Source organism: Sarcophilus harrisii, chromosome 2 (genome assembly GCF_902635505.1).
Source record: "Sarcophilus harrisii chromosome 2, mSarHar1.11, whole genome shotgun sequence".
In the NCBI taxonomy this organism is placed as follows: domain Eukaryota; kingdom Metazoa; phylum Chordata; class Mammalia; order Dasyuromorphia; family Dasyuridae; genus Sarcophilus; species Sarcophilus harrisii.
The window spans coordinates 609,397,642-609,411,340 of NC_045427.1; the positions used below are offsets into that span (position 1 = coordinate 609,397,642).

At 38.3% G+C, this 13,699-nt stretch overlaps 1 protein-coding gene and 1 long non-coding RNA gene across 2 annotated transcripts in view; one reads left to right on the forward strand and one right to left on the reverse strand.

Moving 5' to 3' along the window:
- KCNMA1 (potassium calcium-activated channel subfamily M alpha 1) overlaps positions 1 to 13,699 on the forward strand; it is an 887,197-nt gene that overhangs the window by 864,607 nt on the left and 8,891 nt on the right. The window contains 4 exon segments of the mRNA XM_031949466.1: positions 6,237 to 6,431; positions 8,130 to 8,248; positions 9,758 to 9,982; positions 12,267 to 12,295. Coding sequence (XP_031805326.1) covers positions 6,237 to 6,431; positions 8,130 to 8,248; positions 9,758 to 9,982; positions 12,267 to 12,295 — 568 coding nt within the window.
- Positions 1 to 13,699, reverse strand: part of LOC105751163 — a 103,380-nt gene that overhangs the window by 52,812 nt on the left and 36,869 nt on the right. The gene's annotated exons all lie outside the window — the stretch shown is intronic.

A 13,699-nucleotide genomic window follows, 5' to 3' on the forward strand; every position in this document is an offset into this window, starting at 1 on the left:
CTGCCCATGTTTCACAGATGAAGGAAATTGAGGCTCTTAGATGGTTCTCTAGTCACATTTCTAGGACATAACAGAGTATGGATCCAAATCCAGGTCTCCCAGCTTCTATTCACATGTCTTCTCCCCCTTTCTCCCTCCCCCATACTAACTCTTAAATCAAATGTGGCCCAAAGTAGATGGAAAATAGCAAATGGTTCTCCCTTCATAAGGAAAAAAATTACTAAAAATAAAAACCTACACCATGAAAACTGGCAAATATAAAAAATGGCAGCTATGACATGGAAAATGACAATTTTAGAGCAATTATAAACGCAAGGCAAAGTGCCATTAAAGTTAAAGCAATGTTATTAAAAGATGTGTTAATTTTCAGTTAAATTTTCTATAAAAGACCAATTAGTTTAAAAGGCTTGACAGCATTAACTATGAAACATAAGCTCTGGTAATTATACTTTAGGAAAAAAAAAAAAGAATGCTCCAGCACGCGAGAGAACAGCCCCAAACATTTTCACCCAACCAGAGCTGCCTCAGCTTTAGAACTTGGGCTAGATGGCACTGCAAGCTCAAATATCCAGATTAGAATTTGCTTCTCATTTGTACAGTGGTTGGTGTTCCTATTCAGTGCTCTGTCTTCTCTGAGAAATCACTGTAAAAGTGAATGCCAGAGCCAGGAAGGGCTTAAAAATCAAGTATTAGGCCCTTCTTTAAGAGAGGACGCAATCAGCTCACAGAAGCTGCCACTTACCCAAAGTCACACAGCTAATCAAGGAAAAATTCATTCTACTATAACTTTGCCTTCATGGACAACAGAACAAGGTCCTAAGTTATCTTATGCTATCTGAGGTCTGCTAGGCAAAGTTCTGTAAATTACTTAATAAATTATCTGTAAATTATTTACAGGTGTTGTAAAGAAAGCCAGAGATCAAAAGGATAGATCCCATAAAGTCTAAGTCTGGATTGGATTTAATAAGAAATTATTAAGGGGTGGTACAATTGATGGAGCACTAGCCCTGGAGTCAGGGGAAAATGAGTTCAAATCCAAACTTAGACACTTACTATCTGTGTGAACCTGGACAAGTTATTTAACCCCTATTGCCCCTTCCCAAGCAATTATTAAATACCTAATTTGTACCAGAGAAAACATAGTATAATGGTAAAGAAATGACTTTCTGAGCCAGGAAAACATGGGTTCACATCCCGCTTCTGACATCTTATTGGCCAGTTGATCATAGGCAAGCATTTGATGTTCCAGAGTTCTAGGCAACTCTAAAATTCTAAGTTCTTGAGGAGATGCTGTCTTCATTGGTAGGGAGAGTTTCTTCATCTAAAAGTAGTTCATCTATCAATGCAATCTTCAGTCCAGTGCTTTTTATTAGGTGACAGAGATATATATGCAAAATGAAGGAATCCTGGCCCACAAAGAGGTAACAGTTTACCAGTTGAGAAACTTGTATAAAAATATGAATAATAATACTAGCTAGCAATTATATGGCACTTAAAATTGGCAAAGCATTATCTATCTATCTATCTATCTATATACATATATATATATATATGTTATCTCATTGGATCTGCACAATGATTCTTTGAGGTGGGTGCTATTATTACCCACATTTTATGAATGAGAAGACAGAGACTAATAGAAGTTAAAACACTTATCCAGAATCACACAATTAGTAAGATTTTGTTTCCAAATCTAGTCCTCAGTCTTTGTCATTCAATCATTTCAGTCATGTCTGAACCCCCATTTGGTATTTCCTTGATACTGGACTGGTTTGCTATTTCATTCTCCAGATAATTTTACAGATGAGGAAACTGAGAAAAATAGAGTTAAGTGATTTGCCCAGGGTCACCCAGCTAGTAAGTATCTGAGGCTGGTCTTGAATTCAGGTCTCCCAGTCTCAGTTAGCTATCCACCGCACCACCCCGCTGTCCCATTTACTGATCCAATTAATTTCACAACAGTTCCAAGGTTTTAAAAAGTAATCTTATTTAGGAGAGAAAGTAACAATTCAGAGGGGAAGGTAAGAAAAGGCCTTTTCTCATAGAGAACCCTTGAACTAAGCTTTGGAAGGAGTCAGAAAATTCAAGATGCAAAGATGAGGAGAGAGAATGTTTCAGACATGTCTGGGAGATAGACTGGGCAAATTCAAAGAGGCAGAAGATGGAATGTCATTGATGAAATGTCAAATAGTAGGCTAGGTTGTTTGGAATACTGTAACACCCAAGTGTATGAGAAGGAGTTCTGTGAAATCAGTGGAGAAAGATTGATTGTAGCCAGTTTGGGAAGGACTTTAAATGTCAAACAGTGGTGTTTGCATTTTGTCACAGAAACAGAGATGGAACAGAGAGCTATCGAAGCTTCTTGAGCAGGGGAGCAACAGATTCATCAGATTTGTGGTTTAGAAATATCAGTTTGGCCCCTGTGTAGAGAGTGGTTCGGAAAGTTTTCAAATCCATTCATTGGTCTCTGCAGAGCAACACTTCCCCAAATGAGAATACCTCTTGAGAGCAGCAGCAACAAGCACAGCATCAGATATAAGGCACAGGGCTAAATTGGACAAATGCCTTTCCCTCTTTATATCATAGTTTCCTTCTAAGATTTTTTTCAGCTCCAATCTTTGATTCTGTGTCCTCTTGATAGAGCCTAAGATCATATAAATTTCATTAGTTGCTTCTTATTAAATTGCTGTCCACTCAGATACCCAAATCTTTTTTCAGACAAATTCCCTATTCATTCCTCCTCCATATTGAAAATGTTGAGCTCAAGCATGGCTTTCTTTTTGTCCTTATTAGAGTTCATGTTATTTTATTTGGTTCAATATTCTGGCTTCTTAGATCTTTACGAATCTCAACAATGGCATGGGATACATCCAGAATCTGTCCAATGGTATGTAATTTAGAAACTTGAGAAGCATGTCATTCTATAACTTTATTGAAGACATTGATAATAAATTGAGCACAGGATCAATTATAAAACCTTGGGATACCTGGAGACATCTTTTCCTGAATCCTTCATAATTCTTCATTCAATGAATAATAGCTGTCTGGAAAATTGTACTAACATCATTAGGCCTATTACTCCCCAAATTTTCCATAAGAATAACACAAGAGATTTTATTTTATCAGTTCTTTGTAATCTAGGCAAATCATGTCAACAGTATTGTCCTGTGCTCTCAGTTTGGTAACCTGTCAAAATAAAAAGTAAATCTGGAATGGTCCTATTAGAAAAGATTTCTCCATATCTTATGTGACCTAGAATGAGCAGAGATGATGATAATAAGGAAAAGTAGGGAAAGAAAGGGAAGAGAATAAAGCATTTATCTAAGGAGACATTTATCTAGCACTTATGTGCTAGACACTGTGCTAAGCACTTAAAATATTATCTTAATAATTATCTCATTAATAATAATAGATAGCATTTATACTTTAAGGTTTACAGTCATATGTATACATACATACATACATACATATATTGTGTGTATATATATATATATATATATATATAGAGAGAGAGAGAGAGAGAGAGAGAGAGAGAGAGAGAGAGAGATTTTTAAAATATATAAAAATCTCATTTGATTCTGACAGCAAGCCTATGAGGTAGGGTTATCATAATCTCCATTTAATAGAAGAGGTACTAAGACTGAGAAAAGTTAAGAGACTTGCTTAGATTTACACAACTAGTAAATATTTGAGTCAGGTTTCAATCTCATTGTCTTTTGAACAATAAACTATACCACTTAGCTGCCTCTAAGATGAGAATCAACTGTTTCTATATAGGCCTGCACACTCTGAGCTTTTCTAATAATGATTTGAATAATTTTCTCTGGGCAGCTCTCTTGGGACATCAGTAAGCAAAGCAGGAAATGCAATTAGGCACCTAACCCATGCTTGCACTATCATGGTAGTAGAGTTATATACTACTATACTGTTGTAGAAATAGAGATGAAGTTGTGAATAATGGGACATACTAGTTATTAACATGCATGTCCTAGCATGTTTTTAAGTTCCAACTTGTTTCATTTATGTGTTGCTCTAAATAGACCGGACCATTCCTGGCAGTTTTGACATCACTCACAAAAAGAGACCTAAAAACCCAAATTATACTCCTCATGCACAAGAAACTGAAAAGGGTGCTCTGTACTTCATTGTTAGGGAACCAATAACAGAAAAAAAGATGTGGTATATTATCTTTATCTTTAATTATGACTCATATTTTCAAAGCCCTTAATATTTATCAATTACTTTTATCACAATAGTTTTAAAGGAGGGTCAGACACCATTATAACCATTTTGTAAAGGAGGCAACAAAATCTCAGAGAGGTTAAGGGGACCCAGGCACAGTTACATAGTAGACAAGCAAGTGAAAAATTGAAATCTAGCCTCCTAAGTCTGAGGTCAGTTTCTTTTATACTATATACATAATGTTGCCTTTTCAATATCCAACATGCTCTAGCTATGGTCATGCTGCTCATTCTGAATGAGCATAGTTGAAAAGATAGAACTGAGTTACAAGGCCATCCTGGGATGTAAAATATGTGTCACTGTCAAAAGACATGAACAGCATAAGATTTGGTCACGCAACTTTGGAGTGACTCACTCAGAAATCCTGTCTTTTGATAAATAATTTTTAAGACACTGTTCTCTATGACAATGAACAGCCCACATTTCACTGCTTACCCCAGCACAGGGCTAAGAACATAGTAGGCACCCCATATAGATTGTTGACTGATCAGCTGAAAAGATAGTCCATTTCACAGTAATATATTTCAACACTGACATATATTTCAATAGATCAGGCTCTAAAGATGTGACAAAAATGAATCTTACATCTTGACAAGAAAAACTATTTTATAGTTAACTTTAAGAGAAATTCATGGAGTCATAGAATTTCTATAGTAAGTGAGAGATCTTAGTACTTATCACAAGAAATTGAGGTGCAGACATGTACAGAGATTTACTGGTGGAAGACTGATTCTAAAGAGATGAGACTTTGCCTTGATTCTGATCTCCTACCATCTTTACCATTCATTGAGACTAAGAAATTTGCCCTCAAAAGGGAAATTTTAAATTTTAAAGCAGTGTTGTCATTTCCCCTGCTGAAAAATCTTTTGCATTTTTTTTCTCTAATTCTTCCCAGCCAGTGACAAGGGGGCAGCAGGATATAGGGGAACCCTGAATACGTGGGTACAGAGAACTGGATTCTAATCTTGACTCTTACATTATTATGTTATCAAGTCATTTCAGGTCATACCCTGGACCTTACATTTTTCACTTGTAAAATTATAGGATTATGTTGGATTCTCTTTAAAGTGCAACCAAACCCTGAAATTCTGTTATAGAAATCTTATCAAGGCAAGAGATGGTTTGATTTCAGACACTTCTTTGGGTCCCTTTCACACTGGACTATGTCACTTTAACCAAGCTTGAAAGGCATTCATTTGGCATGAAATTAATTTTTAAATGCCCATTGTTTTCCTCACAGACCAGTGATTTTATGGATTTTGGCAAAGCGTCAGTGGAGAGGAAGCCTTCCTTAATAAGCCACACTTAGCCTAGACCCTAGAGGTTTTAAAAGGAAACAGCAGGATCCCAGCTCATCATAAATTTATCTGGCACAGATTCAGGGTATTTAAATTGATACACACGTCTATGTCTGAACATTAGCAGAACATGTCCTAAATTGTTTACCACATGGCCTCAGGATGGCTCCCAGAGGCCTGGCCCAGTGACACATCATAACATCAACAGAGCATGCAAGCCGTTCTCTCTCTGGTGCATTGGTGGCCAGTGACGAGAGCTAACCCAATCTTTCTCGACCTCTAAGCTGGGGTAAATAGTGCCTTCAGAGCCTATGCAAAGCTTCCCCATAGAGCCTGAGTTTTATAATTCCATTTCCTTAAGCTCCTTGTTAGCCATGAAGGGATAAGAAATGGAGGCCGTCCTTGCCTTGCCACTAACACCAATTATGGGAAACATAAATCATTCAAATTTTAGTTCTTTAATAAAAATCTGCCTGAATGGGTCTTTAAAAGGAAGACTCTAGTGTTGGAGTCTAATGGGATAGAAGGGAATAGAGTAATTGGAGGCTGCTGTCTTTTCACTTCCAACATAAAATTATTTGAAGAGACAAGCCAGAACTTTGAACAGGAGAAACTCAGAAAAGTTGTAATTTGAATGTCGGCTGTTGTGACTTTAATGGTGTTTTTGCTTAAGGAGAATTTCTTTCATGTCCCTAGACATACTTCAATGACAATATCCTTACCCTGATCCGGACTCTGGTCACGGGAGGAGCAACTCCAGAGCTGGAAGCCCTGATTGCTGAGGAAAATGCCTTACGAGGTGGCTACAGCACCCCCCAGACACTGGCCAACAGGGATCGATGTCGGGTTGCACAGTTAGCCCTGCTGGATGGGCCTTTTGCAGATTTAGGGGTAAGCATCTGAACCCCCCCAAACACACACACACACACACACACACACACACACACACACACACACAGCCCTGGTTTTGCAATCCCTTCTTAATGAAACAATAAGAAATCAGGTATTTCATTTTTCCATCTCTATTCCATCTATTCACCCACCTACTCATCTACTCAAGATTTTTTCTACTAGATAGGTAGTTCCTGATTGGCACTTCTGGAAATTCCACTAAATGCTTACATTATTTATCTCCTGACTTTTAGCTGGCCCTAGTCAGCCTTCTTCTAACAAGGCAAGAACTTGGGTCAGTGTTGATAAAGACGAAGGCATCTATGCAAAAGTCCCAAGTGTCAGTCTAGATATTCTATTTGAAGTAAGCAGCTACCATTTATAGAGCCCTTAGGAGTATAAAACCAGCTATTAAAATCGGAATGGATCATGGAAGCCATATAGAGTACAAATGAGAAAACTAGGGTAAATAAAGAAATGATTTTGTCCAAGGCAACATGGGTCTTGAAAGAGGTAAGATTTGAACCCCTATCTATTAAGCCCTTTTGACAAGGGAAACTTTCCCTTCTGTGCATTATCTCAGGGATTCATCTGATACTTTTCCCAGAAAGGGAAACATATTAGACCTCATTTATAAATGAGGAACTTAAGTCTTAAAGCCATAAAAATATTCATCTTATGTCCCCAAATTAGTAAATGGAGATGTCAGGAGGCAAATCCCAACTTTCTATTGTATCTTGCTATCTCAAATATTTTATGCAATCATCCATTTATCTTCAATGATTCCATATGCAAATGGGATGGGTAGTAGTAGGATAAAATACTGAGCTGGGCAGACATACATTTTTCCTTGGTTAAACCACTGGAATAGTACCAACAATGGGCGGTCATCTAGCTACTATAAGTATCCAATGAATTCACAATTCAGTTTCATAACAATTGGATTTGCTTTTATGTCCCATGTTGGCCAAGGGATGGTTGTGTTTGCTGTCCCAGTCAGGTGGAAGGCAATTGTGAAATGATCAGAGCTGTGATTGCCAGTAATTCAGAATTCAGACCTTGGCTCTTGGGAAACACACTCACTCCCACCCCCTCCCTGCCATCGCCAAGGTCTGCAAATTGTGCTTTTCACACCGTCCTTACCTGCAAGTGAGTGTCACCCTCATGCCTGGTGGCATCTCTCCTTCTTACTGGGGTTTTAATTATCACTAGGGCAAGTTTTGACAACACCGTCAAATCAAGCAAAGCATAGCACAGTGGGTCCTTGGGAGCCAGAGCAAAGTTTAATCATTCTTTCAAAGAGACCACGTTTCTCCTCTTTTCCTGAGTGAAAGCTCTCAGTCCCCAAAGCATTCTGCTTCCAATTAAAATCAGACTCACTTACTCTTCCCCCAAGTTTGGCAAGATCTGTTCAGGTGGAGTTGTTGGAAAACATTCCAGCTTGTGACCATCATTGCCCATTCCAGTAGATTTTCACAATCAACTACAAACTCCAAGTGTCTGCTTTGTGGTTGTCCCACTGGCACAGATACTTCATCTGAAGTCACACCCTCACTCTTAAAAGAATTCTCTAAAATAGATGTTTTTCCCTCCTAAATCATTATTCTGGAACAAATAAAAAATATGCATGGATGTATGTAGACATACAATATATGTGTATATATGTATATCATTTTCTCTTCATATTTTGCCTCCCAGGATGGTGGTTGTTATGGTGATCTATTTTGTAAAGCATTGAAGACCTACAATATGCTTTGCTTTGGAATTTACCGGCTGAGAGATGCCCATCTCAGCACACCGAGCCAATGCACCAAACGGTGAGTGCTTACTGCTGCTCCCTGGCATGAAATAGTAGGTGCCCACCCAAATGGCATAGGGAGAGAGCCACAGGCGAGGTGCATATCTGTAGGGAGAAAATGGTTCTTTTCTCAAGAGTTCCAATGTCCCTCTTCTCCCTCCACCAAGCAAGTCAATGGTGCATGAAAAAACTCTCTTTTAGACAATTATTTGAGATCTGGGATAAGGAAAAAGCATCAAGGAGAATGCTTATCATGTCCTATGAGCCAGAATAGGAAATATTGGTATATGTACACATCTATAAAAAATGTAGCCTGGATCTCACCAGCTACGTCTGACTGTGTTTGCATAACCTCATATAGTCATGTGTTTCATGTATTTATAGACCAAGCACCTGCTTATTAAATACATTTTTACGTGTATCTTTTGCTTTTACATAGCCTAATTTCCTCTTGTATCTCTCCCTTTCTCCATTCCCGGAGAATCATCCCATATGTACTTTAAAAAAAAAAACAAGACTGAAAAATGTAGTTATTTAGATATTTGGCATTGTATAGTGTCTTTTCTACTATATTAAAAGATCATAGAATGATAGATTTAGTGCTAGAAATAAATTTAGAGTTCTTCTTCTCTGCTACCTTTATTTTATATAGAAGAAGGAAACTGGGAAGGTTAAATCATTTGTCCAAAGTCACATAGGTACCAATTGGCAGAGGTGAGATTCCAAGCTCAGGTCATCTGACCTCCAAATTCTTGCCATTATACCAAAGGATACTCAGGAAATAGGATCATGTGCTATACAAATTGACCACTTTGAATCCCCAGTGAAGTTTAGTTTAAAGGTCTGATTATAATGTTGACAGAAGTTGGCCCTTTGTCATATGTTCACTAGTGAGGGACCAGGGCTATATGGGAATTTTGTGGTAGATCCGGGAATAAAAGATGTAGTCCAGACCATCTGACTATAAAATGGCAAATAACTTCCTCAATTAGAATTAAGGTAAGGGTTTTTTTTTTTTCCTTGTGGAATTGCACAAACACGGGGCAGGTGCAGAAAAATGGATTTCGCATGTTTAACTACAGGAGAAAGAATTTAAAAGGCCTTGAGTTGGAAGGGTATGAATCAAAGCCAACCATACAAATATCAAGTCATTTTCCCATATTCCACATTTTGATTTCATACATGAACCAAATATCTGAAACTTGAGAGGGATTTCTGTTTAGGATAATCAAAATTTCCAAGGGTTAGGAAATTAGCTTTCTTGAAGCCATTAATGATTAAAGCAATAACCACTTTCAGGTAATGTGCCTAAAATTGAAATTTAAAAGAAAAAAAAGAAAAAAAAACAGTTCCTGCCCTCAAAAAGCTTACATTCTAATAGGAAGATGCGATACATAGAGAGAAATATAATAAATGGAAGTTAGCATCCTCTTCAAAAGCAGAGGAAAGTCTTTTCTGATTAGGTAAAAATAAAAAGGTCAAACATTATCGTGTCTCCTTGAAGTCCCCTTTCTCATTTCTTTTCCAGATACGTCATCACCAACCCTCCATATGAGTTTGAGCTTGTGCCGACCGACCTGATCTTTTGTTTGATGCAGTTTGACCACAATGCTGGACAGTCCAGGGCCAGCCTCTCTCACTCCTCCCATTCCTCCCAGTCCTCCAGCAAGAAAAGTTCCTCTGTTCACTCCATCCCCTCCACGGCAAATCGGCAGAACCGCCCCAAGTCCAGGGACTCTCGGGACAAACAGAAGTATGTGCAGGAAGAAAGACTTTAACATGTATATCCACTCCCACCGTGTGTGAACCTGTATCTGCCACTCATTCCCCCCAGTTGGTGTTCCCAACAGTAACTTTCCTTGTCCTCTCCCTTCCAGTTCTCTCCCCTTTTTATACACATATTTTGCATATGTATGATAGTGTGCATGTGACTGTCATTTTTATTTTACCACCATAAAACCCTTAAGCACAACAGCAACTAAGCAGACAGACGGACCAAAAGTTATTTATGAGTCTAGGGGAAAAAAAAATCATAGGCATGCTAAAAACATAAATAACTCTCTGCAGAAATGATTCTACAGATTAGTGGAGAGAGGCTATTCAGTGTGAACACTCTTTAGCAAAGGCAGAGCTATACTGAGAAAGTTGTAGTTCATCAGCAGAAGTGCTGATGCAACAGGGTGCTTTGGGGGTATTTTTTATACTCACAAATTCTTACGTTTATTTGAAAGAAGTAAACAAAGAGAAAAAAAACTATTGATTGTCTCCACTCTCCCAGCTAAAATATTGTGAAGCCTTGGAGAGTCCTAGCCTATTTGCTTGGATTATTCTTAAACACCGGTATCCAGCAAACTAATATCAGAGATTTCTCTTTTAAGACCTTTCTGTTTCAAGATTTTCTTCTTTTGGAGAGTATTTCTATCCCACTTTTTTTTAATGAAACAATAACAGTATTCCATTCATGGAGACAACAAATCCTAGTAATTTAATTTAAGTAAAAAGTGTTCTAATTGCATATTGAATTGTTATTCTGTCTCTGTGTACTGCCACATAGAAAACTGTTGTTTTTTTTCCTTTTCCTTTTGACATTTGGGATGAAAAGCCATATGTATCATAAATATCAGATGTAAGTCATTAAAAACTGCCTTCCTGGGACTTTTACATCTTTTCAAAGGTGAATCACTCACCTTATGTACAGAATAAATAATGCTCAGAAAAGAGCAAGTATTTTTCCACATATCCTCAGGGGAATCTCCCCCTTCCCCCAACTTGGTTGATTTGTGTAGGCCCTGATCCCTGGCACTGTTTGGGTCTGATGCGATGAGACAGCCAAGGAAGATAAAACAAAAAACAGATAATATTTTTCTAGATCGCAGTGTGCAAAAGTAAATCAGAATGTGTAATTGAGATGGAGGCCACAGAGACCAAAAGCAGACATGGTTTCTGGCAGCATGGTCCCCAGCTGTCTAAGGGAATTGAAGGGGTTAAAAATCCTGTTCTAGGTTTCTTTTTAAAGGAACACAAATCCTCTTCCTATCTTGGCTCATCCAGACAGACTGTCATTAGCCAAGTGAAAAAGGAAGGGGGGGGAACTCCAAAAACTATCCCCTTCCATCTGTAGACCCAATAAGGAGGAGCATATAGGCCAAAACCTTTGGTGCATCCCCTTTTTATAGTAGTTAGATAAAACACCTCTAAACTGCTTTCCCCTCCAAATGCAGAAGTCAGTGGTCTTTAGACAGACTATTCACATGCTAGACATAGAAATGCTTCCTAAAAATCAGCTTATCTCACCACTGCCAAACTGGCATCTTTTGAGATTAAATAGCTATTGGGAAGACACTGGTTTGGTGATTAGGAAAGCATGTTTTGGCTTGTTTTGGGACTGTTTCCCCCCCAAGCCCCCTAATTTTCTTAGATGGGACTGGGGAGTAGGGGTGAGGGTGGGGGATTTGGGGGTGGGGATAAGAAAATGCTATAGCTCTACCTGTTTGGAGGAGGTTCATGATTCATATTTCAGAGTATAGCTTTTTGATCCCCTACTCTCCCAAGCATGATTTTTTTTTTTGGCTATTTGCTTGCTGTGTGAATGGACAAGCACTTTTACTGACAAACCTGGTGAGGTTTTGCCAGGAGGCACCTCCCTAGACCCCTACCAGCAACAGGGAACAGGGGCAGTACAGGGTTTAAAACAATAATGGGTGGGATTTAGGGGGATTAATCACCTGCATCTATCTATATATTAAGATGGGTTGGAAAGTCTGTGAGTGAAAGGTATTCTCCAATTATTTTTGTCCAAATATATATATATATATATTGAGATATATATAATATTATATATAACTATATATAACTCTATATACACTAGTTCTGGATCATGAAAATTTTTTTTTCATGCATCCTTTGCAAAAGAGGTTATAAAGTTACGCCCTCAGAACATTTATAACTACAAGGATGTGCCAGTTAAAGTGCTCAACAGGAAATATGACAGTTTAAAAGCATTGTAAAACTTACAGAGCTTACTTCTCTCTCTAAAGTGCAACAAGGATGAATAGAATGGGTCAAGGTATGATAATTAATGGTTCTGCATGCCCTAGCCTCTGCTGTGGGTTCTTCTATAACGCTGTCCTTGTGAAAATTTGTGAAATTAAAAACCAACAACAACAACAAACAAACAAAAAAAAAGGAGTTATAAACTTTATTCTGTTATTGCTTTGTTTATTTTCTTGTTATTTTGGTGGTTTTATTTCTCTTTGCTTCCTCCTCCTCCCCAGCTTCCTCTGTCCTTTCCCTTGCCCTCCTCCATCTCACAGGTCCCCAAGAGCAATAAGGCTGTCCTCCTGCTGCCGCTAGATTTTTCCTCTCTCTTTCCAGATGTTTTGGGTTTTTTATTTTTTTGTTTTTTGTTTTTTCCCTCGGGGATCCATTTCTCTCCAGCTTGCCTTTAATGTGCACGTGTCCTCACTGTCTCACCTTGGTACCTCGCTCAAAATCCAAAGTCATTTCCCTCTCATGACTCCCCGCTTCATTCAGTCCTCTCCCCATCATCCCACCCTCCACATCATCAGTCTGTCCACATCTATGAACATCTCTCTGTTTATCTTGGCAATAGCTACTGAATCCAGTCATGATGCCAGTTGATAAACCTTTTTTTGGAAAACATATGCAGCTTTTCCATCTGGCAAACCTGCTTTTCTGTTAACTTTTTCTTCCTTTTTTTTTTTTTAAATCTATTTGGAAGCAGAAGGAACAATTTTGAATGACCAAAAGGAATGTTCACACGTGTGTTAGTTTGCTATGCCCTCTATTTAGAAATGATTTGACTAGACATATAAGACTTTGGTCCACTCTCAATTATTTAGACACTGGTTGTTGGGTTTGGGCATTAAATATATACCTCTCTCCTGCCTTTTCAATGTGTGCTGCCCACAGTGAATTCTGATCAGAGGCTGGGTGCACACAAAGGGGGAATTGATTCAATTTCAAAAGAATGACATTGTGGTTCCTTGTTAGTCACTCTAATGAGGTTTGATGGGGATGAAGTGAGAACTCTCCTCAGAGAAGAGATTTGGGGATTATCTGTGTATTTCATTAAACCTGTGAGCTGACCCTGTTCTCCATTAACACAGATAATTGAGAGTTGACTCTGTTTGTATAATGGTGTGTTCAGTGTTGCTGCTGGAAGGGAATTCAATTCAAAAAACATAAATTAAGCAATTTTATTTACTGTGGAGCCCTACTAAACCAGTGAGATAATTGCAGCAAACTATGCCTTCCAGAACCAAAAATGCCCTCCCCACCACTCTTTGCTACCTTCCCCCAGTAGATTTGTACATTCCTTTTTCAGTGGTGTATTTGTCTACTTAGGGAAAGGGGTACATGTGCCTTGTACCTTCTCATATTCATTTCAAAAGCAACAAACAACAAGAACAGACATACAAACTAAAAACCAAGTAAGGAGATGAGAGTT